Source organism: Crotalus tigris, unplaced genomic scaffold (genome assembly GCF_016545835.1).
Source record: "Crotalus tigris isolate CLP2741 ecotype Arizona unplaced genomic scaffold, ASM1654583v1 scf7180000019137.2069052, whole genome shotgun sequence".
In the NCBI taxonomy this organism is placed as follows: domain Eukaryota; kingdom Metazoa; phylum Chordata; class Lepidosauria; order Squamata; family Viperidae; genus Crotalus; species Crotalus tigris.
In genome coordinates this window covers 1,275,336-1,300,924 of record NW_024097395.1, presented here as the reverse complement: position 1 = coordinate 1,300,924, position 25,589 = coordinate 1,275,336, and the positions used below count along the sequence as shown (strand labels likewise).

At 39.4% G+C, this 25,589-nt stretch overlaps 2 protein-coding genes across 3 annotated transcripts in view; one reads left to right on the top strand and one right to left on the bottom strand.

Annotated features, from left to right (window-relative positions):
• ATAD2 (ATPase family AAA domain containing 2) overlaps positions 1-8,648 on the bottom strand; it is a 51,664-nt gene extending 43,016 nt beyond the window's left edge. Inside the window, exon 1 of one of the 2 annotated variants that reach the window (XM_039359808.1) lies at positions 7,560-8,648. In XM_039359808.1, the coding sequence (XP_039215742.1) occupies positions 7,560-7,787 (228 nt within the window). In that variant the 5' untranslated portion in view covers positions 7,788-8,648. The remainder of the gene's footprint in view (positions 1-7,559) is intronic. The other variant, XM_039359809.1, reaches the window with a different exon arrangement.
• Positions 8,649-10,676: 2,028 nt separating this feature from the next.
• On the top strand, positions 10,677-17,616 carry NTAQ1 (N-terminal glutamine amidase 1). The gene is made up of 6 exons (XM_039359837.1): positions 10,677-10,928; positions 12,020-12,119; positions 13,730-13,780; positions 14,836-14,984; positions 16,393-16,517; positions 17,385-17,616. Exons 1-6 carry the CDS (start codon positions 10,846-10,848, stop codon positions 17,501-17,503), a joined length of 627 nt encoding a protein of 208 aa, XP_039215771.1. The 5' UTR covers positions 10,677-10,845; the 3' UTR covers positions 17,504-17,616.
• Positions 17,617-25,589: the final 7,973 nt, after the last annotated feature.

Below are 25,589 nucleotides of genomic sequence, written 5' to 3'. Positions count from 1 at the left end.
ATGTATGATTTACCACAGTGGTTCTCAACCTTTCTAATGCCGCGACCCCATAATATAGTTCCCCATGTTGTGGTGACCCCCAACCACTTATACATCACCGGGTGCCAGGGGCGTGGCCAAAGAAAAGGGGGAAAAATGGTGGACAGCCTTGTTTGGCGACCCCCGTGAAATGGTCGTTCGACCCCAAATGGGGTCCCGACCCACAGGTTGAGAACCACTTATTTACCACCACCACCACCTATAGTTATCGTTGCATCTGACAACCAACCTTTTATTTATTTATGCAACTTGCATCTCATCTAAATGACATTGGATGGTTCAGGACAGGTAAAAATGATTCATTAAAAGTTTGATAACCAATATAGAACCTTTAATTCCATATTCCATGCAGAACATTTGGTTACCCTCTATCACACATATGTAACACATTATCTGAGAATATGACAACTTATTTTATATTTGTAATTCACTTTTGTATTTGAACTACATTAATTATCCAATCATTCTGACACTGCCTCTTGTTTCATAAGCATACATACATAAACACGTAAGTCATGACCATTTGTTATGCCTCATGAAGGGCTGGCAGGGCATGCCTCGTCAGCAGGAAGACAGCTAGGATCACTTTGGGCTGCAGCTGCAGCTGTACCAGGGCCAATACACATAGGACAGCAAGGGCAGCAGAGTGGAAGGAGGCCAAAAGGGCTAGATTGGGGGTGGGGGAGAGGGAGAGGGCAGAAAGGGAATTAAAGAGTAGATACTCCCTTACCTTACTAAGACTCAAGTGACTAAACTAATAGACCAGCGAAATACTGTGGACGTAGTATACTTAGACTTCAGTAAGGCATTTGATAAGATAGGCCACAACCTACTCCTTGGTAAGCTAGAAAAAGGTGGAATAGAAACAACATCACCACCAGATGGATCTGTAGCTGACTGACAAACCGTACTCAATGGCACTACATCCATATGGAGGGAAGTAAGCAGTGGGGTACCACAAGTTTCCGTTTTAGGCCCAGTACTTTTCAATATCTTCATCAGTAACGTAAATGAGGGAATTGAAGGGGAACTCGTCAAATTTGCAGATGACACCAAACTGGCAGGAGTAGCCAACACCCTAGAAGACAAACTCAGGATCCACAAAGATCTTGACAGACATGAACAATGGGCCCTATCCCACAAAATGAGTTTCAATGTGGAGAAAAGCAAAGTTTTACATTTAGGCAGGAAAAATCAAAGGTACAAATACAGACTGGACGAGACCTGGCTTAAAAACAGTAACTGTGAGAGAGACCTTAATGGACAATCACTTGACCATGAGCCAGCAGTGTGCAGCAGCAGCCAAAAAAGCTAATACAATCCTGGGCTGTATAAACAGAGGCATAGAATCAAGAGCATGCAAAGTATTAGTACCGCTTTATAAAAGCCTAGTAAGACCACACCTGGAATACTGCAGCCAATTTTGGTCACCGTATCACAAAAAAGATATTGAGAGTTTGGAAAAAATTCAAAGAGCAACTAAGATGATCAAAGGCCTGGAGACTAAAACATGAAAATGACTGTGGGCTTTGGGTTTGGCTAGTCTAAAGAAAAGAAGAAACAGGGACGACATGATAGCAGTATTCCAGTATTTGAGGGGCTGCCACAAAGATGAGGGAATCACGTTATTTCTCCAAAGCAAGACAAGAAACAATGGTTGGAAACTGATCAAAGAGAGAAGCAACTTAGCATTAAGGAGAAACTTCCTGACATTGAGGACAACCAGTGGAACAGCTTGCCTCCAGAAATTGTGGGTGCTCCATCACTGGAGATTTTTTTTTTTAAATGTCATACTTGATTTATTGAAATTTTTTTTAAAAACTTTTGCAAAAACAGAAAAAAACAATAACAACAAAAACAAAACAAAAAACCCAAACAATACAACCCTCCCCCAACCCCTCCCAAATCACCTCCTCCCTCCCCCTCCCCGAGCTTCCCAGAGCAGAATATAGGCTTAATTAAAAGAAGTTAACAAAATTATAAGATAATTAAGAACAAAATATATATGAATAAAGAATTATAAACCTTAAAAAGAAAAAATATTTAAAAAAAAACAAAGAAAAGAAGAAAAAAAAGTAGAGTTTTTATACAAGTTATAAAAAAGCTAAATGGTATTTTTTCATATCCAATTTAAATTGTAAAAAATTTATCCATTTTTCCCATACAGCAAAAAATTTCTCTTGCGTTTGCTCTTTTAAGAAAGCCGAAATCTTTGCCATTTCCGCCAAATAAGATACTTTTAAAAACCACTCTTGCAAAGTAGGCAAAGATTCCTTCTTCCAATATTGACCTACTAGCAGCCTTGCGGCTGTAATCAAATTCAACATCAATATAACCTCCTTAGCATCACAATCAGTAACAATACCAAGCAAAAACAATTGTGGAGTAAATTTTACCCTCTTTCTAAAAATTCTCTGAATGTTCCACCATATCTTAATCCAAAAAGCTTTTATATTTTTACACGACCACCAAATATGATAATAAGTGGCATCCAAACAGCCACATCTCCAACATTTAGGCTGTAAGTCAGGATACATGAGAGACATCTTTTGTGGATCAAGGTGCCTTAAGAGGCTAGACCAGGAGTGTCAAACTGCCAGCCCACGCGCCTGATGTGTCATGCCAAAACCGCACCTACCCTAGCTCCGACAATGGGGAAAAAGTCACCATACGTCATGTCACATGACATTATGAGTTTGACACCCCTGGGCTAGACAGTCACTTGTCTGAGATGGTATAGGTCAGGGGTCGGCAACCTTAAACACTCAAAGAGCCACTTGGACCCGTTTCTCACAGAAAAGAAAACATTGGGAGCCACAAAACCCTTTTGACATCTAAAATGAAGATAACACTGCATATATCCTTTTTTTAACCTGTATGCTACATATAAAAAAACTATAGTGTGTTGTATTTATGAAATCAATGAACTGCTACAAAGAAAACAAATTTTTTATGCCGGAGAAAGAGGGGGAAAAAACCTTTCCCCTTCATCTCAACAGGTGAAAACAATTTTAGTAGCTTATCTACCATCTTTAAATACAGCATAATTATCTCAATACTTCATCTCTTAATTAAAACAAAAAACAAAATATTTCATTAAACGTTCTTTACTAAAAGTCCAGTAAGGACAACATATATTCATATTCTCTCTCTCCCTCTTTTCTCCCTTTCTCTCTCCCTTTCTCCCTCTTTCTCCTCTCTCCCTCCTCTCTCCGATCTAAGCTGACACACATTCTTATTGGGCTGACTCTCTCCTGCCCTTGGTCTGCCAGTCCTCTTCCCCCACTAAGTAAATAATTGTGTGTGTGTGTGTGTGTGTGTGTGTGTGTGAGCGACAGAGAGAGGGGGGGAGAGGGAGGGAGGGAGGGAGGGAGGGAGAGAGAGATGCTGCTTTCTGCGGAGACGCAGCAAAGACAGGAGCCCCACCCAATAAGCTTGTCAGCTTGTCAGAGAACAGCGTGAGCCCAGCTGGCCAGGTGAGCAGAAGATCAGAGAGCGAGAGAGAAGGGAAGCTCAAGTGCCTCTCTGTCTCTGCAAATGGCAGAGAACTGGGAGCCACAGTAGAAGGCTGAAAGAACCACATATGGCTCCAGAGTTGCGGGTTGCCGACCCGTGGTATAGGTTCTCCTGCTTAAGCGGGGGGCTGGATTAGAAGACCTCCAAGGTCCCTTTCAACTCTAGTCTAATATTATTATGGGAAAATACCAAGCCAGGAATGAATTGGTATGAGCCCTTGGCTAGTGACCAGTGGGATTCATTTGACCATACAGGTAGTCCTCGAATTACAACAATTTATTTAGTGGCCATTTGAAGTTACGGCACTAAAAAAAGTGACTTATGACTATTTTTCACACCTATAACCGTTGCAGCATCCACATGATCACGTGATTTACATTTGGATGCTTGACAACTGGTTCTTATTTGACAGTTGCAATGTCCCGGGGTCATGTGATCACCTTTTACTACCCTGACAAGCAGTCAATGGGGAAGCCAGATTCATTTAACCATGTTACTAATTTAACATCTGCAGTGATTCACCTAACAAATGTGGCAAGAAGTCTCAAAATGGGGAAAACTCACTTAACAATTTTCTCATCTAGCAGCATAAATTCTGGGCTCAACTGTGGTCGTAAGTCGAGGACTACCTGTAGCTAATGGGACTGTTCTGCACTTTACAGCCACAGTGCTTAGCAAGAAAAATTCCAGTCCCAATTGCCATTATACAGCTGAGTAACCTATTTTTATTGCATTCAACTTTTTTCTCCTGAAAGAACCCCAACTCATACATAGCCAATATAGAAGTCAAATTAATTTTTTGCCTTTTGACATTCATCCCTTGCAACAGATCAGAGAACCCACTTTGTTTCCACCAGCATTGATACATCTTGAAATCTTTCTATTCATGGTACCATAGTGGAAATGTTCACATAGCCTCTCGTTTCACTTTGTAGAAAATGGGAAGTTACTAGTTTTTAAATTAATGATAATGAGCTTTACATCCTTTTCCCCAATTCACATAATATGGTGCAATGCAATAAATAAGTCAGTGTGTTGTCAACTGCCAGATTTCTGATAAGAAACATTCATAAACTAAATTGAAACAAGCTTGGAGACTACTGCCAAAAAAGTAGTCAGCAGTATTTAAAACTGTGAGAAATGCCCAGACTAAAAAAAAAAAAAAAAGAGCAGAAAAGACACTTCAACTCCATTTACTACATTTTGATCAAAAATTGCTTTATTTAGATTTAGTATACATTTAGCTATATCAGCAAACTAATTATTCAGAAAATATATCTATTAAAGTTGAATGAGCTCAAAAGGTTCTTTAGATATTATCTCTGTATATTATCTCTTGTGTACATACTTATATTTTCATTCATATTTTATGGTAGCTTCTCTGATACACTGTTCAAATATGCTTGACTATTTTTATGAATTAGATAAACTGCTTAAATTACTTTTTAAAGATAAGGGACTAGAAGCTTCTAGTTAATATCTACATTTCTAGAATATTGCCAACTGAAGAATTAAAATTTGGATTTAAATTTGATTCATAAAATTTCCCATTTGACATGTTTAGTTTCTGTTGCATTTAACAATTATACTTTTTCATAATTATAAACCATTTTTTATTTAAAGTAATCCTTAAGCATAGTATTATGTTTTTTGAGGAATATGTTTCTGACTATAACATTTTTCTAGAGAATTTTCTGCTATTTTTTTTTTTACTCTATTACTCTTCAGTCCTACTATTTAGAACAAGAACTTGTAGATTACCCAGTTTTCTGGAATAATCTCTCCCTAGAGGCAGATAGTGGACATATATTTTAATAACTTTAGAAACAGTACAACAGTTGAAATATTCTCTACAATAGAAATGTATTAAAATTATTAAAACATTAAAATTAAATTAAAAAATTCAGAAATGAACATATCTGTTAATTGTATGAGCAGTATTTTTTAAAATTAGTTTCCTGATTATGTTGTTTAATTTTACATGTATCATTGCATATACATTACTGTTTAAGTCTGTTCATCTGAACTTTTTCAAATTTTCACATGATATTGTGAATTTCTAATTAATTTGAACAGTCGTACTATAAGTTGCTGAAAATAAAGACCTTTAATCACAATGCTGTAAGTTGAATTCATTTTTCCTAGATGTATAAATTTCTTGATTTTCTATCAGTGTTACTTGTCAGCATGCAATGTTTTAACATCAAACTCCATAGCAGATACAGTGAAAAGGAAAAGATAAATACGTAACACAATTTGACAACCTATGAGTAGGTATCATACAGACTGCAAGATAGAAATATATTTTGGCACTCTGAAAACAATGTAAACTTTTAGTGCTAGAAGTTTACTTTCAGTATAGGGTGTACAAAATTATAGCCTAAGAAATTTATTATACAATTGTAGAGATCAGAATTCAACAACTTCTCCACAATTAAAATATGAGTCTATTTTGCAACTTCCATGAATTGTTAGCCTAAATCAGCTGATGTGATGCATGAGGAAAAGTGGGTAGGTGAGAGTTCTTAAAAGCTGTAAAATAAGGTTAAATGTTAAGTGTGTTATTCTTATAAGCCAATATATCAAATTTTATTATATGCAATTACCCATCACAATAAGATTAATTAGCTGTAATAATTGGCTGCTAACTGAATTATGTTGGCTGCTGTTTAGCACATCGTGGTGAAAATGGTCATTTAAAAAAAAATTATCACGAATTTCCTGATGGAACAATAAAGTTCTAAACGTACCAATTCAGAGTCCATAGAGGCAATATTCTTGTTAGGTAAACAAGCCAAGATGTGTGTAGCCAATAAAACCCCAATTTGCACGACTAAAGGCTCTTTAGTGAATCACGCAACCATGTAAACTGAAACAACTGCAGCCAAAGGCACATTAACCATCACCCCTTTTGAAAACTAAATTCTTGATGAAAAATTCTTCAGATAAGGAAGTTACAATCTAGCCTAACACCAATATTGGATCCCTTGTTCTTCTTTTTATATCCAACAGAAATATTTCATTTAAAACAAAGCTGAATCAAAAGGTTTCTACCTGGATTCACCATTCCAGCTATTACCAAGTTGAAAGATTATGGAAGCGGATGGAATAGTTACAAAAATGCCAGCAATAAAAAAATTAGTAAAATTTCTAACCAAACAATTGCCAGCAAATCAACATCACAGTAGTTAAGAAATTGGAAGGTCAGTTATAGTTAGAAAAATGACCTTGATGGAAATATTAAAAATTAGCTATGCAAAGGGGCTGAAACTTTTTTTTTGAGTCCAGAGAAAAGAGATAATATTCAGAAGTAGCTCAAGCAGATGCCTCCCCGATTCATCCTAATATAAGGAGGATATCACAATCAGAACTGCAAGTTTCTGTTATTACAACCTATGTCAATAAAATATAGTTCTAGTCTTCTTATGGAGAGGATTTCTAGAATTGATCTACCTGGGAGAGGCTGACATCACTCCACATATCAACATCCCCCCACCAAAAAAAGGAGCCATAAACAGAGGTTACAAATACAATATCCTCAAACTAGCAAAATAACGCTTAGGGCCACCCAAGATTAATTAGATGAAACTGGAAAGGAAGAGGGCAGATGTTCAACCTGATGTTAGAAAAGGCATGATTGCAATGGGGAAAGCCAAAGAATATCCAAATTAAAGTCACTGCGAGCTTTGCCGTTCATACAAAGGCCTCCGATTGTACTGATCACCTTAAACTACGGGAAGTGTTCGGGTAAAATGGAAATTTATCCTCCTGGAAACCTATCTACTGGTCAGAAAGCCATAGTACTGACAGAAGATGGAAAAACCGACTGGCACCAGATTGGCAAAGAGCGAGACCCAAGGCTAGACTCTGCCCCTCTTTATATACGCATTTTTGTACTCAATAACTCCTCAACCCGCAGGATTGTCCCCACGCACACATTGAGGTACGCCGGTCTGTAGTTTGAACGGCCCGCGTTCCTCTATGTTCTCCCTCTCCAAACTCACCCTCCGGGCTTTCCGATTGGCGGGTAGATCCCGGGTGGCCCCTCCGGGGGATCGATTGTCCACCGAGCGTTTCCTCCTCCGAGACGAAGTCGGGGTGGTCAAACTGAGAAATTCCGAACTCGATTCCATCGGTTCGTAGAGAGACTGCGGGGATGCCGAAGGGGTCTCGCCTCCGCGATGAGGATCGGGGCGGCCAGAGCCAACCGAACCGCTGCGGAGCACCACCATAGCTGCCACCTCCCCTCAACTGCCTCTGAATTCTGGCGCCACAACTCCGAGCACCATCTCGTCACCAACCGTCTCCGGATCCCTCCGCCGTTCTGTCTTTTTTTCCTCCTTGCAGGGCTAATTTTCATCCAAGCCGCTGCTAAGCGACCCGTCCCGATTCAGAGGCCTGGGACGACATGGCTGACGAGGTTGCGCTTGGCTGGATTACTTCTTTCTGGGTGCTATGTCGCCCCCCCCCATTAAATAGATCCATTGCCGCGGAAGGACACAACGCGCGGCCTGCTCCTAAAGTTTTTGGCGCGTGGCAACTTGGAGTGCGGCTTGTTTTCCTTCGTTCTGATTGGTCGGCGCTGTGGCGCGCGGCGGTTTGCTGCTCCTGTCCGGGAGGCGCTCAATTGGAAAACATTTAAAACTTGCACGACTCTCTGGGAAAGGCGCATTTTCTTATACCAGCACAACTAGCCACTTTATACTTGGGAACTCACAAATATACGCACAATATATATAAAGTTGCACTTGTATGTGATGTATTCCCAATTGCAAGACAAAAAAATGCCACTATTCTGGTGGAATTGGCAACTGCATAGAACAACCTTAGGCAAACCGGATTAAAGCTTGTAGGAAACTGAATTCCTGCCAGCTCGGCTAATCGAAATATATCAATTACCAGAAGCCTATTTGTGCTCTTTTTGCGATATAAAAAGCGATTCCACGGAAAGGGATCGGCAACGATGCCTTTGTAAAGGGTGGTACTTGGCAATATGCATTTTGAACTAAGCACGCAAAGACTTTGAGGGAAGTTAGCCCACAGAAGAAAATATTAAAAAGGGCAGAAAAATATATTTTTCCTCAAAAGGACTTTTTTTTAAACCAAACCTGGCCCCCAAATCTATCTCTCTGCCCCAAGCAAGACTTTAACCCCATACAAATGCAGATGTAAAACCATCAGAGAATTGAAGCCAGAGCAATCAAAAAAATGGCCCTCTTTGGAAGAAAAATAATCGCATTTCCCATGTAACTTTGCTTCTGCTATTCGGGAACAGAAGGGAGAGAGAAGGCAATCCTTTACTGCAAACGAAAGATGCCAAGACAGCTTCCATCAGGAGAAAAAAAAAATTCTGGCTTCGGTCACAGCCAATTAAAAAATCCGCTGCAAAAATAAAACTACTCTTAGTCTTCCTTTCTGTCTCCTTTAAAGATACTCCCCTGTGATGCTTTCCCGTGAATAATCTCCACCATTTTACCTGCATTTTTTTAACAATTGTACCGAGAATGTAATCAGCTGGTGGATCAACTCTTTTGTATAAAGGAGGCCTTTTTCTTTTTACAGTCCGTTCCTGCCCTATTGGCCTGTGAAAAGTCAAAATAATTTTGCGCCTTGGCAGTACATCGGAATGGCACACAGCACTGAATTTCACTAAGGGGCCGATCAGAGTTAATTTTATGTTCAAAAAGAAACCAGCTTCCCCCCCCCATTCTGTAACAGCTTTATAGCCCCACCATGAGATCCCTTGATCGCTGAGATTACTACGCCTCCTTGTAGATCCCATGGAGCCAAGCAGAGCTTGCATCCAAGGTCTCGCACAATGTATGGAAGCAGGGTACTAACACGGAGTAGGCCCTGACATGTGTCCCTTTAACCAAAGTGGTATTCCCTTAATTTTATTCCCTAACCAAGCAGTTCTCCCACAGCAGTTAAAAATGAAAATGTTTCCTTACTGAAGAGGCTTTGGCGGACTCAGGAACGTTGATTCCCAAATGAAAGATTTTTCTTAATCCGATCAGAAAGCTGACTCTTCTCTACAACCTGACAAAGAGCCTCATTTTCTTTCAGACAACAGGAGGGACTTTGCTAATCCCTTTACCTTGCTGTCGGGAAAGGCTTCACCTGTTTGACTTCTACGTACCCAGCTGCTGTTAAAGGTGCAGAAGCAACGCCCTGCAGAAGTATTTGAAAGGTGGAATTACGTGGCTTATTTACATGTTGCACTAATAGTAACAACAGCAAGTATTTGTTTGGATTGTATTTGTTGGGTTGTATTTTACACATTTGTTTTTATGTTCCCCTGAAAATTAAAACCTCTTTCTCTTCCATTTGGTTTTCCAAGGTGATGATGAATTAAACTATGTCATCCATCTTTAAACAACCGTGGACAATCAATTATAATAAAATCTATAACAGGTAAAAGCTGGCAAGCACGAAAAAGCTTTTCTATCTTTACCAGCGCTAGAGCCGTTTCCAAAGGGCAGGATCCTCGCATAATGTAACCCGAGATAGATAATTGGAGCCTGGTCATTTGTGCCTCCGGTGGGAACTTTGAATTGTTCAACGATCCATTGGTTTGTTTTCTCGACTGTCCACATGCTATTCGGGAGTAGTTGAGGCTTTACTCCTAGGCAAGTGTAAAACAAACGTCTCCGACTTAGCGCCCTTTATTTATCCGAGAGACAACTTCCAGACTTTCCCAATAGCCAAAGACCATTGATTGGAAATTGTAGTCCCAATACCACTTAGAACGAAATGGATTTAGAGGTCTGATATTTATGCTTATAACTTTAGCACGGACACGACTGGAGAGACATAACGATGTCTTTACCTAAAGCGTAGTGAGCACTTTAAGCAATGTTGCGGTAAAACGGGTGAGAAGGGGAAGGAGAGACCAAGCTCCACAACTGACACTAACTCGAAAGCTATAAAGTATTTTGGGTGTTCATTTGCGCTAATACAAGATTCGGCGTCGCATTTAGATGCGAACTGCAGAGACTCGTATTCTAAGCGCGCAACACACACCGGTGTTGCGACAATCTTGCTTAACCTCTTCGTCTCCTTTTGGCTCGGTTTCCCTTTGGTTGGGTCGAGTAGCCTTGTAAGGCAGCCGCGTTTCCGGGGGAAGGCGTTCCTTGTAACGCGTCCCCCCAGGACGTTCGGAACAGCACGCGTGGAGCGATGCTTCTTCAACCGCCCTCCGTTGCCGGAGAGGAGCGGCTTCTTGTTCAGGCTTTCTTCGGGAAATGAATCCCTTAATAATTTCCCTTGGCCATCCAACAGCGGGCTTCAATGGCGGAGGTGGAGGCTGCTCAGGCTGCCTATCAACCAGTCGTCCCTTCTCGATCCGTTTGCGTTTATACAAGCTGCTATTGGTAAGAAAGCGGAAGGGAGGACGGAAGGTATCATAAGACTTAGCGATCGCAGTTATCCTTCCAGAAAGTCTTAGTAGGGCAGCTGGTGCCACTAGATCAGAAGTTCCCCCAGCCCTCAAAACAACCCGGAAGCATTTTTTGAGAAAGTTTGATTTACTATGTGCTCACAAATTGATGCAGGACCAGCTTAGATTAATATAATACAGTTAATAATGGTAATATAAAACAAGGAATGTCTATGGGGTTTCTCAATCATCCAGGTCATGGTTATCCCAAAGGAGGCAACTGGACTTCGTTTTTCTTTAGGACAACCATGACCTGAGAATCTCCATAGACATTTAGCTATGCACTTTGGGATGAACACCCTTCAAATGGTGCAGGAGTATGAACGGATTTCCAGAAAACATTGCAGACCATAGGAACCATTTGTGCTTCAGTTTGAGATGCAGACAACCCAGACTCATCCCCAACAGCCTGCGCATGTCTTCAACAGTGAAGGGACACAGGGCAGAAAACAACCTGCAACCAAGAAAGTTCCACACACACTTGCACTATGCAGGTGACTCAGGACACAGAAAAATCTTCAAATGCCCTCAATGACTCTCTAAAAGAATGCAAATGACCAGCTGTCTGCAAGGAATATAAATCCTTCCATTCCCCACCATTCAGTCAGAGCTAAAGAAGCTTCTTAGATGAGAAGAGAAATGTCTTCAAAGAAAAACTTTGGGTAAAACAAGGAACCTATTTAATCAGCTTGATGTTACACCTTCAAAGCTATCCTTTGCTTTTGCTCCATTCATGATTGAAATCCTGTTTGTTTTTCTTATTGAGCATTTCATTTTTGGTATCTCTGGTAAAAAAAAAAGTAGATGTATACAAAATGTATACATACCCTGGCAGAATTAAACCCTGGTTCAAAGTAATTTATATCCAACTATACAATAGTGGAGAAGAGAGAATGAATTGAATAGAAGGTGGGAATACACAATAACTTGAAAAGGTTTAATATCAGGAAGCATACTCAAAATTAAGATTTTAGTAGCAGAAGGAATCTTAAAAATGTGTGAACTGGTGTTTTTATTTCTCTGCAGTGAAGAAAATATCTGGAAGCTCTGTGAATATATCCGAAGCAAGAATCAATACCCTTTAGAAGAATTTTATGCTGTTTTCATTTCCAATGACAGAAAAATGGTGAGTTGGGATGTGGACGTTATATCTGTATTTGATTAAAAAAAAAACCATGCTGACTCATAGTTCAAATTAACACTGCAGTAATGATTAGTATAATTGGATGTGTATGAATAGGATACTCATTGGGGCTTATCATTAGATAAGTTGATATATAGATTCGGTTAATATTTTTTCCATCACTTTATAAGTTTATAAAAAAAGAGATGTAATTGGTTATATTTCTATGTCTTCTTAAATAATCAGAAGAAGTAGCAGGGTGATTTGTCTTTTAAAGGACATACTTAAATTAATCATTACTAATTTATCTGAGAGAGCCAGATTGGTCTAGTGCAGGAGTAGGCAACCTTGGCTCTTTTATGACTCATGGACTTCAACTCCCAGAATTCCTGAGCCATGTTAGAAAGCAGGAGACCTTAGCCATGAAAGCCAGATGGGTAACTTTGGGCCAGCCACTGTCAGCCCAACTCACCTCCTAGGATTATTGTGGGAAAACAGGAGGAAGAAGATGTGTTGGATAGTTCACTGCCTTGAATTATTTGTAAAAATAATAAAGACAGGATACAAATAAAATAATTGCCTTGCTTAGCAATAGAAATTCTGGTCCAAGTTATAGTCGTAAGTTGAGGACTACAGGTAGTCCTTGACTTAAGACCACAATTGAGCCTTAAATTTATTTTGCTAAGCGAAACATACGTTCAGTGAATTTTGTCCCATTTTACAACCTTTCTTGCCACAGTTGTTAAGTGAATCTCGGCAGCTGTTAAGGTAGTAACACAGTTGCTAAGTGAATCTGGCTTCCCCATTGACCTTGCTTGTCAGAAGGTCACAGAAGGTGATCACAAGACCCAGGGACACTGCAACCGTCATAAATGTGAATTAGTTGCCAGGAATTTTGATCACGTGACCATAGGAATGCTATAATGGTCATAAGTATGAAAAACAGTCATACATCACTGTTTTCAGTGCTGTTGTAACTTTGAACAGTCACTAACAGTCGCACGAATCTTGCAGGTTGCTGCTCACGTAGCCAATAGGGAAAGGATCTTTGATGTGACTAAAGCTTGGAGCAGTACTGCTTTGTGACAATAGGCCACGTGTTGAACTGTTGGTGTTTCCCCAGGTGGAAACCACTGACCCTGTTAGTGTGATTGTGTGCTGCTAGATCCAGCAACCCTACCACATTCATTATTTACTTAGCCAACTGACTGTGTAAATATAATCCAGTGTAGCAGAATAAATGGCTGGGGAAGGGCCCGGGCAGAATCTGTTTTGAAAGGCAAACTCCTACATTTACTGTGTTATTTGAACAATGCAATCTGGTTGCACATTTTACAAAATAGAAGCAGGCAGAGAGGAGTTGTAGAAGGAACAGTAGGGAAATGAATGCTGGACACAAGAAAAGGATTGGTATTTATTTCACTGTCCTGTTTTTGGAGGGAGGAAACCACTGAGCTTATGATGCCAGAAAAATAATTTGTATAGTAGATGTTAACAGCCACAAAAAAATACCCTTGGGTATTTACATGGCATTTGTTGAAAATGTATTACTTATTAGCTGGTGGGAGTCTGAGATGTTAAATTACTTTAACTATGTTCTTTGTAACCTGCAGGTGCCACTTTGGAAGCAGCAGGCAGGATGTGAAGAGCAGCCTGTGATCTGGGTGAACAAATCTAAATTTTCTTTGCACTGTTTCCCACTATCCCTATGATGTAATTGTTTTTTTAAATGTATCTTATGCAACCAGATCAGTGAGAAGCACTCAGTCCAATGTTACCCAATGTGATTTTAAAATGTTTCCTCAGCCACTATGGTGGTTAAGTTGGTGGATCAGGAGTAGAGATATCAAGATCTAGTCTATACTCAATCATAGAAGTACCCTGGATGACTTTGGGCCAATCACTCTGGCTCAGCCAACCTACGTCACAAGGTTGTTGTGTGGGGAAAAAATGGGAAGGAAGGAGCATTGTGCATGCTACCTTGAAGTCCTATATGAAAGGCAGGAGATACAACTGGCAAACAACAATGTTCTCTGGATGAGTTGAATTTGAAGTCCCATCATTTTCAGCTAGTTCTATTTGGGTGATCAGATTGCAGCTTAATGTGCTGAGTTATGAATGAGTTTTTTAAATAGGAGTTTATTCCATAAGCCAGCTGCATATATTAAACTAGGAATATGTTTCCTGGTTTATTTGATTAGAAAATCACAGGGTTTTGAAACTAAAAAGGCTGAAAAACTTTGTTTTGATGTTGATATATTCTTGGTTAATTCTAAAATGATTAACTGTAGTTTACTGATTTGAATGAAACAGACATTTTTGGTTTACTTGTTTTCCTGTGCAAATGGTCACATCAGCCTCTTAAATCTCATACATATTTAGCTATATTTGACTTTGGCTTTTTCTCAATGTTCTGGTGCAAAGCAACCCTGGATCTAAGCTAACTTAGATCCAGGATTGCTTTGCACCAGGACATTGAGAAAAAGCTCAAATAATGCGTGCTAAACTATTTAGAATGATCCATTCTATGATTCAACTGGCTAGCATTCCCATATACCAGGGCTAAGAAGAAACCTAATAACTTAAAATGAATAAAGTAATTATATAACATATGTATAGTTGAATTAGGTTTTACATATAGAGTTTTACCCTTTTTCCAGTTTCTCCTCTGTAATCATTACAGGTTCTCATTCTCCATCTAAATATATTTTCTTTTCAGGATTACCATGTTATTTTGTTACACGTGTTGAATGGAGACCAGAACTTTATCTATGATCTTGATACTGTCCTACCTTTTCCATGCCGTTTTGGCACTTACATTGAAGAGGCTTTCAAATCGGACAGCATTATTAATCCTGATTTTCGAAGGTGGGGATATCAATCACAAACATTCTCAGCATAGCTTTAATAGCAGTAAGCCTTGAGTGTGCCAAAATTAGCTTGACATGTTACAGTTCATAATTTGAGCTTTCAAGAAACAGTTATTGAATCAGCCTGGAAAAGTGGAAAACTCTCTAACCATAAAAATAAATTTCAGATGCATACTTCTATTAATCTGTTAACTGAGTGTGTGCAAAGTAATAAAACCTTGTTGAACTAATACCAAGAATGTATCTGATGAAATGAACAGCACAGTCTTTAAACCTTCATTTTACTGAACTCCAAAATATAAAATGATGTAGTTCATATCTATTTCAAAATCAATTGTCTTCAATAGCAGTTTTTTCATCTTGGTTGAAATCTTACAATCTGTAACCTAGAAGAAAGTCCCACTGAATCTCTAGCTGGACTTATGAATTGTATCAAGACCACTGCTTACTTAATCATACAGTAGACTTGTCAAACTTACGATGTCACGTGACATCGCGCAACGTATCAGGACGGTTTTGCCATTGCCAGCAATGGGGTGGGCACGGCTTCCGGATGATGCGTCCAGCCCGCAGGCCAGCAGTTTGACACCCATGTCATACAGGTAATCCTTGACTTACAACTGGCCTCCTAGCTACTGTTTGAAGTTAATCACAGGCTCCCCAAAAGCTACTTACGAACTAGTTTCAAAGTTACAGTGGCTGCAACACCCCCACAGTCATTTGCCATTATGACTTACCTCAGCGATGCTGTTGTGCTCACCTCCAGCAAGCAAGGAGAGATCAGGTCAGCCAGAGCTTGCTAGCTGGTGCAGGATCAACTTTTCTTACAGACTCACAGCAAACTCATGCCAAACTTGGGTAGGCATTCTATGCTCCACTTAACAATCCCCATGTTCATTTAACAATTGTATTAGGGACACCAGGGAGTGCGGTCATTAAGCGAGGCCATTTTGCTTAACAATTGTTATGACATGCGATCATAATGTGCAGGCTCTGTTATGGTTGTATCTCAAGGACTTCCTGTAACTTGATTTCATTAGCCACCATGGGCTGGGTATAAACTGTGGCTTGTGAGTTTAAGTGGCTGGATTGGCACAGCTACCGAACCAAGCAAAACACTTCATAGCTTGGCATGGTTTGCAAATTCATCAAATGGGCTTTTTTCATATACATGGAATTCCATTGTACTTCATCTTTGGCTTAAGTTGACCGACAACAGATTTACTTGTAAAATATTTCTGTTTTAATATAAAACGTCAACCATTCACAGTTAACACAATGTGAGTCTGATGCTGAACAGCAGTTTAATATTTGATTTAGCTGTAGTTGAAAATGCTTGCAAAAGACTCAGCTTTCTGCTTTCTGGGGTAGGCAATTCTGATCACTTAAATGTTTTTCTTCCTTAGAAAAGTCAGATTGGTTCGAGCTGATGTGTACCTGAAGACTTTTGCTTCTGACCGATCGCATATGAAAGATGCCAGTGGGAACTGGCTGAAATCTCCTCCCCCATATCCATGTATTGAAACTGCAGGTAAATAATAGATTTTAATTTTCCACACCAAGCTACAGTAGATCTCTTGTTAATACTGACTGAGCTTAAACATTACAGTGAAGTGTGGTTTGTTTCTATTGAATAAGCCTTCATTGGCTGAGTTTTTACATTGTAAAGCAATAGAATAGAATAGAATAGAATAGAATAGAATACAATAGGAATAGGAATAGGAATAGGAAGAATAGAAATAGAAATTAGAATAGAATAGAATAGAATAGAATAGAATAGAATAGAATAGAATAGAATAGAATAGAATAGAATAGAATAGAATAGAATAGGACTTTTTCTAGAAGTCTCCAAATTGAGCTTGGCTCCTGGTGGCTCATGGATGTGTCCAGGTATTGGTGCAGCAAATGTTTTGTATCCAGAACAGTGTTTCTCAACCTTGGCAACTTTAAGATGTGTGGACCTCAACTCCCAGAATTCCCCAGCCAGCCTGAGAAACACTAATCAGAAAATTAGAGTAGGTATTGCATTTTCTTAGTCTAATTAATCTCATTTCAGCAACCCAGTTCTTTACTTGGCTCCTTCCTTACTCTCTGCTGGAGTTTAAATAATATGGATCTATCCTGAGCAATTTTCTTCCATACGCTAAGCTCATCCCACTTCTGCCATGGTGGCTTAAAGGACAACAAGAATCTAGAACATATGGGGGACTTCATTCCTTCATGGAGCAATGTTAGCCTTACCATCTGGAAATGAGTCTTAGAAGAAGAAAATTAAAACTGGAAATAGTTGCATATCATAAAAACCTAGCATCTTTTCTCTACTCTAAAGCAGAGAATATTGTCTCTGCTCCAAAAAAACTAAATAACTCAATGCTTTCTTCTTCTTTTTTCTTTTAAGATTACAAGATGAATCTGGATGACTTTATTAGTATGAATCCAGATGCAGGCTGGGGTTTTGTGCTGAAACTCTCTGATTTTGCGCAAGAATTTGGCATTCAGAACTATGAAGAAGAATAACGAAGAATTAAAGTATGTATATGATTTGCCATACAATTTGTATATTGCCACGGTTAAAGTTGGAATGATGTTAATTGTGTTGTAGCAAATAAAAATAAACTTAGAAAATAAAACTTTATTTTTTGAATATGTGTGACACAAAAGGGAGCCAGTTCTGTTTAGTGCAGGGGTGGGCAACCTTGGCTCTTTTATGACCCGTGGACTTCAACTCCCAGAATTCCTGAGCCAGCATGGCTCAGCTTGGAAACCTCTCCCTTTCCCCTCAGCATGGCTGGCTCAGGAATTCTGGGAATTGAAGTCCACGAGTCATAAAAGAGCCAAGGTTGCCTACCCCTGATCTAGTGGCTAAAAACCAGGAGACTGTGAGTTTTAGTTCTGCCTTAGGCCCAAAAGCTGGTTGGACGACTTTGAGCCAATCACCAGGAAACAGTCAGTTCTAATCCTGCCTTAGAGGCATAAAAGCTGGTTGGGTGACTTTGGGCCAGTCACTCTCTCTCTCAGCCCAACCCATCTCATAGAGTTGTGGGGAAAAGAGAAGGAAAGACTATTATATATCTTCACCACCTTGAGTTATTTAAAAAGTAATAAAAACAGGATTTAGAGAAAATGAATTCAACTTTACACTAGGGGTTACATTAATTTTTTTCTGTTATCCACTCTGTTTTCTAATCATAAAACCCATATATTATAACTTCATTTCTTTTCTCTCTCACTCAAAAAGTCCAAAAGGGTTTTCCAATCAACATTAAAATCAATGTCTTGTCTCTAATCAAAACTGTCAGTTTTATCTCAGCAAGTTCCATCGTCTTCACCATCCACTCTTCATTATGGGTTTTATCAAATCTTTCCATTATTACGCATATAAAAGTCTTGCTGCCGTTATCATATACAAAAACAAAGTTCCCAGAGTTTTTTTTCCCAACTTTTTCACAATCGGTCCCAAAAGAAACATCTCTGTTTCCGTTGCATATTAATCCTTAAAATCTTCTGCATTAATGTACGTATTTGAATCCAAAATAGCTTTTTTGCATATACACTAAAAAATGTGAACAACAAGAACTCTCTCTTGTTCACATTTCCAATTACACATTTTTGAGGTTGTCAAGAGATCCTGGAAAAATGAATTAGGAATAATACAGTGGCCTGTCACTAGATGTCAGACTTTACTTCTAGTCTCTCAGTGAAACAAAGCTGTAAGAAATTGTTAGTTTCTTGGGTATCTTTTTTTTTTCCTCTAGTGGATAGTTTAATAAGAGTCACAATGATCAATAAACCTCTTTCAGAAGACTTAGTGACTTGTTAGGTATTAGGCACCATCATATGATGTTATACATGATATCACCACAAAAACCAACATGGCTGACTTATCATAAGTCTTCAACAATTTCGCTCCCAAGAACTCCTGATATTTTGAGCTTCTTGCCTGACTCAAGGCGTAAATCATTTGCATGTCATGAGATGTGGGGCATTCAGTATCCACGTATATACTTATATATATTGTTGCCAGTCATTTTAATTCATTGTGTCCTGATGAACATCATTTTAGTTGGTTTTTGGCTTAGGGTTTGGGTGGATCCCTCTGGTTTGCATGAGTTAATGGGAGTTGGTCTCTTGATGGAGTAGGCAGCAGTGTTTCACTGGCAATAAGCAGAGGAAAATATGGCAAGAGATTAGGAACAACTCACTATGGGGAAGATGATTTGAATGTGTTAAGTTCTATTCTGCATTCCAGTTCCCAAGTTATTGATGTTCAATCGCTAAATCATGTTCTAACTCTTCACAATCCCATGGACCATAGCATGCCAGGCACCCCTGTTCTCCCCTATCTCCCAGACATTGTTCAAATTCATGTTCATTGCATAAATTACACTATCTAACCATCTCATTCTTTGCCAAGACTCTTCCTTTATGCCTGGTTATTGGACCTTCAAAGGTTTTAGTCTCTAGTTCGTCTTACAAAATGTTTGATCAGCCTGAAATAAGGCCTTCCCATCCATGATTTCACTGTCACATACTCTGGCAAGTATAAATATCATGGCATGCATAATGGAGACTTGGTTGGGCATAGATGGGCTGCCCTCTCTTGCAGATATACCTACATTAAATTTAAATAAATTCAACTGTGGCATCAATGCAGCGTTGGAATAGGGATAGAGAAGTGTGGCCATTGTCATCTTGGGACTCTTGTGGTTTTCAGGTACACTGCTTTGCTGATAAATGATGAAAGACCCCGTTGTGGCTCTAGTGGCAATAGGGATGGCTGCTAATATTCCAGACTCTGCTGCATAGTGGCTTCCCTGCCATAGTCTCGGGTGGCTGGGTTGGTGGTGGAGTTTCCTAAAGATACTTGGAGTCTTCAACCTTCCAGAGGCGGATTGCTTAGGAGTTCATGGCCACCATGGCAACCATAAACCTGACCAAATCATTGAGGTCCTAGCTCACCAGTCATTCTTGCATCAGAACATAACAGAATAACAGAGTCGGAAGGGATCTTGGAGGTATTCTAGTCCAGAGGTCTCCAAACTTGGCAACTTTAAGACTTATGGATTTCAATTCCCAGAATTCCTCAGCCAGCTGTATTGGCTGGGGAATTCTGGGAATTGAAGTCCACAAGTCTTAAAGTTGCCAAGTTTGGAGACCCCTATTCTAGTCCAATCCCCTGCTCAAGCAAGGGAGCCATGTCATACGTTGGCTCTGGTTTTTGCCTTGGGGCAGTGGCAACATGATCTGAATATGGGAGAGATTGAAATAGCCCTTTGCCATGGACATATCACTCTGTGACTATTTGGAATTCTCCATTGCCATCCCTCATAGAGAGTAGACCTATTCCTTCAATCTGTTCCTGGCCTTTGACAGACCTAGTTGGACTTCAGAGGGAGCCTGGGGTTATTTTTGAAGCTCTGATACATAATTTGACTCAGGCCTTAATCATCACTTGGAATGAAAGAGTGATGATGGTGTTGGATCAGATTTTTCCTGTGTGGCTTCTTCCTGCTCTGGTATCCCAGAGAGTCCACCGGTTTTCCAAGGTACTTCAAGAAATGAAACAGGAGAAGAGTTGAGTAGTGCATTACAGGAAAAAGATGAGTGATCAACATGAGTAAGAGCCTTTATTAAGCACTACCTTGTGGTTATAATGTGGGCCAATCATTATATCTCTGCTCTTACTGTGTCTGATGATTGCCATCCAATGGTCTTAAATTAACCCTAATGCTCTCTTGAAAAAAGGGGCTGGAAGAATACCTACAAGTCCGCTGCAAGGAATATTTGAAGCATTTGAGAGATAATATTGCTTGGATCTACTCTGATATGCACCAGTCTGGTGGGATTGATTGAAGCACAGACCTGCTAAGATATCTGGAAGCAGTCTTAAATCTCAAGGGCAATTGAGCTGAAAATAGAAATCAGCAATGCAATTTTAGACCGCATTGATAGAATAGCTCCCAGACCACAGAAAGTACTATTTCAGCTATAATCTGTATTATTCAGACGCTGCTTTAAATCATGTGTGCACTGCAGTTTAATGAAGATTCAGGAAAAACGGACAGATGTACAGAAGGACAACAAAGATATAAATTGATTGGAAAATCTTATGAGGAGAGACTGAGTGTTATTCTTGGGAAAACACAGGCAAGGGCATTAAGACCGATCAAGTTCAGTTGTTTAACAGATTCTGGGCAAATGCTCGGGAAAAAAAATCCTAATGTAAGAACAAATCAACAACAGCTCCAAAGAACAAGCAAAGCTATGAGCTCTCTGATGGGTATTTACTTATTAAGAAAATACCGTATTTTCCAGCGTATAAGATGACTGGGCGTATAAGACGACCCCCAACTTTGGAGAAGATTTGCACGGTTAGAAAGTCGTCTTATAAGCCGGAAAATACGGTATATATGACTGCCCAGTGCCCAACTCAATGGTGACTCCAGACAGCTTACAGAAGTAAAGCCTCAAATACAAAACCCAATAGCCACTCCACCTCCCCTGGTGACAACAGTCAAACAAATCACTTGATGGGCTCTGTATCATTCTGGGACCTCAGGATCAATAACAAAACACGTCTTCAAGGCCTTTGGAAAGAGTATCAAGGTGGAGGCCAATCTTACCTCAAGCAGGAGGATGTCCCACAGGAAGGGAGTCACCACGGAGAAGGCCCTTCTTTTTGGTCGCACTAAATGGGCCTCGTTAAAAGAGGCAGCCTATAACATACCTATAACTTCCTTGGTCTGGTGTAAACATCTCAAAAAAGATGTTGAAACTCTAGAACATTGGTGGCGAACCTATGGCATGCGTGCCAGAGGCGGCACTCAGAGCCCTCTCTGTGGGCATGTGTGCCATTGCCCCAGCCCCGTCTCCTTCCGCGGCCCCCTCACCAGCAGCCCCCTGGAGGAGAGTTGCCTCCGGGTGCGGCCAGTGTGGAGCAGCACAGTCAAGGACATGGCAGCCAGGCAAGACTCCGCCCTTGTGCCCTGTCACACGCAGATGCTGCTGCAGGGTGTGGGTGGAGGGCATGGCTGTCATGGTGCTGCTGGGCCGCCTGGACAATCTGCGGTGGGCCGTGGAGGCAGTGGGTGGCCCTGACAGCAGGGGCAGGGGACATGGTGGGGGGGCAGTTTGGGGGCACTCGGTCTCTAAAAGGTTCGCCATCACTGCTCTAGAAAGAGTGTAGAGAAGAGCAACAAAAATGACCAGGGGACTGGAGGCTAAAACATATAAAGAATGTTTGCTGAAATTGGGTCTGTCTAGTTTAATGAAAAGAAGAACGAGGGGGGACATGATAGCAGTGGTCCAATACCTGAGGGGGTTGCGACAAAGAAGAGGGAGTCGAGCTATTCTCCGAAGCACCTGAGGGCAGGACAAGAAGCAACGGATGGAAACTAATCAAGGAGAGAACCAACCTAGAACTAAGAAGAAATTTCCTGACAGTTATAACAATTAACCAGTGGAACAACTTGCTCTAGAAGTTGTGTTTTTAAGAAGAGATTGGACAACCATTTGTCTGAAATTGTATAGGGTTTCCTGCCTGAGCAGGGGGTTGGACTAGAAGACCTCCAAGGTCCCTTCCAACTTTTTCTGTTCTGTTTCTGTTTCTATTTCTATTCCATTCCATTCTGTTATATTCTATTCTGTCCAGTTACTTGGATGAGCAATGAAACATCCCAGATTAACAAAGTTTGGTCCAGTTACCATGATTCAACCTTTAGACAGAATGACCAAGAGGGGACAAAAATGCAGTGGGTACAGGAGCAACTTCCAACTTCTTGCCAGCTCCCCAATGAAATAAATTGAATAAATATAATAAAATTGATATTCCAAGCTTGGATAACACATTCAAATTCCCAGGCAAATGTGCAAAGACTTGGAAGTTATACTCCATCATATCTAGAGGCCACTAAACTGAGAAGGCTGGTGTATACATTCACAATAAATAGTCTGCAACATCATTTCTGAAAAATATAGTGACATGTTTGTGTGTTCCTATAAAAAAAAAAATAGAAAGAAGAGAGTAATGAATGCCATCTTCTGATATTTTGAAACCAGGAAAACCTTGTTCCAGCTAAAGCAATGGAAACCACAGTCTTTTATTTTATGAATATTTTATTCATAATTTCAGTGTCAAAAACAGTTTACAAAAAGGAAAAAAATAATAATTGCTACTTGTACCAAGCAGTTGTCAAATGGTTGAACATGCAAGAAAAAGAATGTGCAAAATTTATATAGAAGGATTTTCAATAGCCTGTTAATATGCTACACAAAAGGATTTTAAAAATTACATGAGGTTTGTTTTTTTATCTTTATCACCCCTGTATGCTATTTCCATTTAAAAAATCCTCTTAAACAAATATACATATACAGGCAGATATATATATATTAATGCTAATTAGAATCTAAAATGAAAACATGTATGAAAATAAAAAATACAGTAAAATGTTGATTTAATAGACCATTGGAGGGAGTGTGCCTTTTAAATTTGAATTTGTCTCAAAGTAGTATAATTTGCAGTAAAACCTCAATTTTACTGGACATCTCCTTAACTAACTGGACAAAACAGGAGTGAAATTTAATATAAATCCAGTATTTATGCATTGCATCCAAAGTATAAGCTTAAAGATCCATTAAATTATGGGTTTATTTATTCATTTTGGAACTGAATTCCTGACATTATGTACAGCAAAATTTGTAATATTTGTCAACACTGTGCTTGAGTTGAGGCTTGGTTCTAAGTTATTGTTGACTTAACCATGGTTTGTTAGCCAAGCCACAATGGGCTGATTTCATACATCTTGCTATAAAATACAATTTACAACCCTTTCATGGCTGCATTCTTGAAACTAAGCTCACAGATTAATACAATAAGTCATATAATAGCTTAGCCTGCTGTTTCTCAATCTTTACAACTTTTAAGAAGTGCAGAGCTGAAAAATTCTGGGAACTTAAGTCCATACCTCTTAAAGTTACAGAGGTTCAGAAACATTGGCTTAATCCAGTGTTTCCCAAACTTGACAATTTTAAGGCATGTGGACTTCAACTCCCAGAATTCCACAGCCAGCGCTGGCTGTGGAATTCTGGGAGTTGAAGTCCACATGCCTTAAAATTGTCAAGTTTGGGAAACACTGGCTTAACCTAACACCTGAAATTGTAGGAGCAGAAAATAAGATCAGTATAGGAGAATCTTCTCTACCAAATCTCTTCAAGAAAGAGAAATAAATTACATAATAACTTGGATGGACCTTTTCAACAGAGTTAAGCCCTGTTCTATGACAGTAGGATAGAGTATCTCCCTTGCTCTTCAAACATTGTGGATCCTATAATTACTTATAAGAAGGTCACTGACATCAGTATTTATAACTGTGATAAGATCTAACCCAACACTCCAGAAAAGTCCTTTTAGAATAGATTTCCGGCAGATTTTCCCAGCTCGAATCTAGCCACATTCTTTTTTTTTTTTAAATCCCAATCTGTCAAAAAAGGAAGAATGAAGAATAATTTAAATAGGAGGATGTAAGAACTGGAGTAAAAAAACATATTTCAAAGGTCTTTCTGATATACCATCTGGTTCCTACCACTGAATATGAGTGAACATAAAGTGCTGACATAAGAACAAAGTGCTAAGGAGCCATTCCAGAAGGCAGATACAAGTGGTCCTTGACTTATGACCACAACTGAGCCCCAAATTTCTGTTGCTAAATAAGACATTTGTTAACTGAGTTTTGCCCCATTTTACCACCTTTCTTGCCATAGTTGTTAAATGAATCACTGCAGTTGTTAAGTTAGTAACATGGTTGTTGAGTGAATTTGGCTTCCCCATTGACTTTGTTTCTCAGAAGGTTGCAAAAGGTGATCACATGACCCTGGGACACTGTCATAAATATGAGTCAGTTGCCAAGCGTCTGAATTTTGATCACGTACCATGAGGATGCTGCCATGGGCATAAGTGTGAAAAATGGTCATAAGTCACTCTTTTCAATGCTGTTGTAACTTCGAACAATCATTAAACGAACTGTTGTAAATCGAAGACTATCTGTACTAAATTCAGCATTGTAAGATTAAACATTACAAGACTTCCAGGTCCAAATATTTCTGGAATGAAGCTTCAATGCTAAAAATACACGCTTTTGGGGAAAAATTGGGGAAACACTGTGATTCTATTTGTGGCACATTTCCATACAAGAGAACAATTAGAGCTTCTGCCAATAAAACTATTGTAGCCATCATCTTAATGGTTGGTCTTAATACTTCTAATAATCCTTATTGATTTTTGGGTTTAGTTGCACTTTGTGATATTTTGTAACCTGCATGAGGATGGTTTATAAATATCCTCAAAATTTTGGATTTTGGAAGTGGAAAAAAATCTGGAATTGCAACAGTTGTTAGCCCTCAAGTATTTGCAAAGATATAGAAGACACAGAATCTGCTACAGCCAAAAGCATTTTATCAGACAAGTGTTTGAATTCATTTCCAAATTTTTTCCAGATTCCTCCTCCTCCTCCAGATATTTTTATAGCTCTTTTCCCTGAAAGGATCCCAGAGTGATTCACAAGAATATTAAAAAATAATTATTATTATAAGACCAAAACACTCAGTT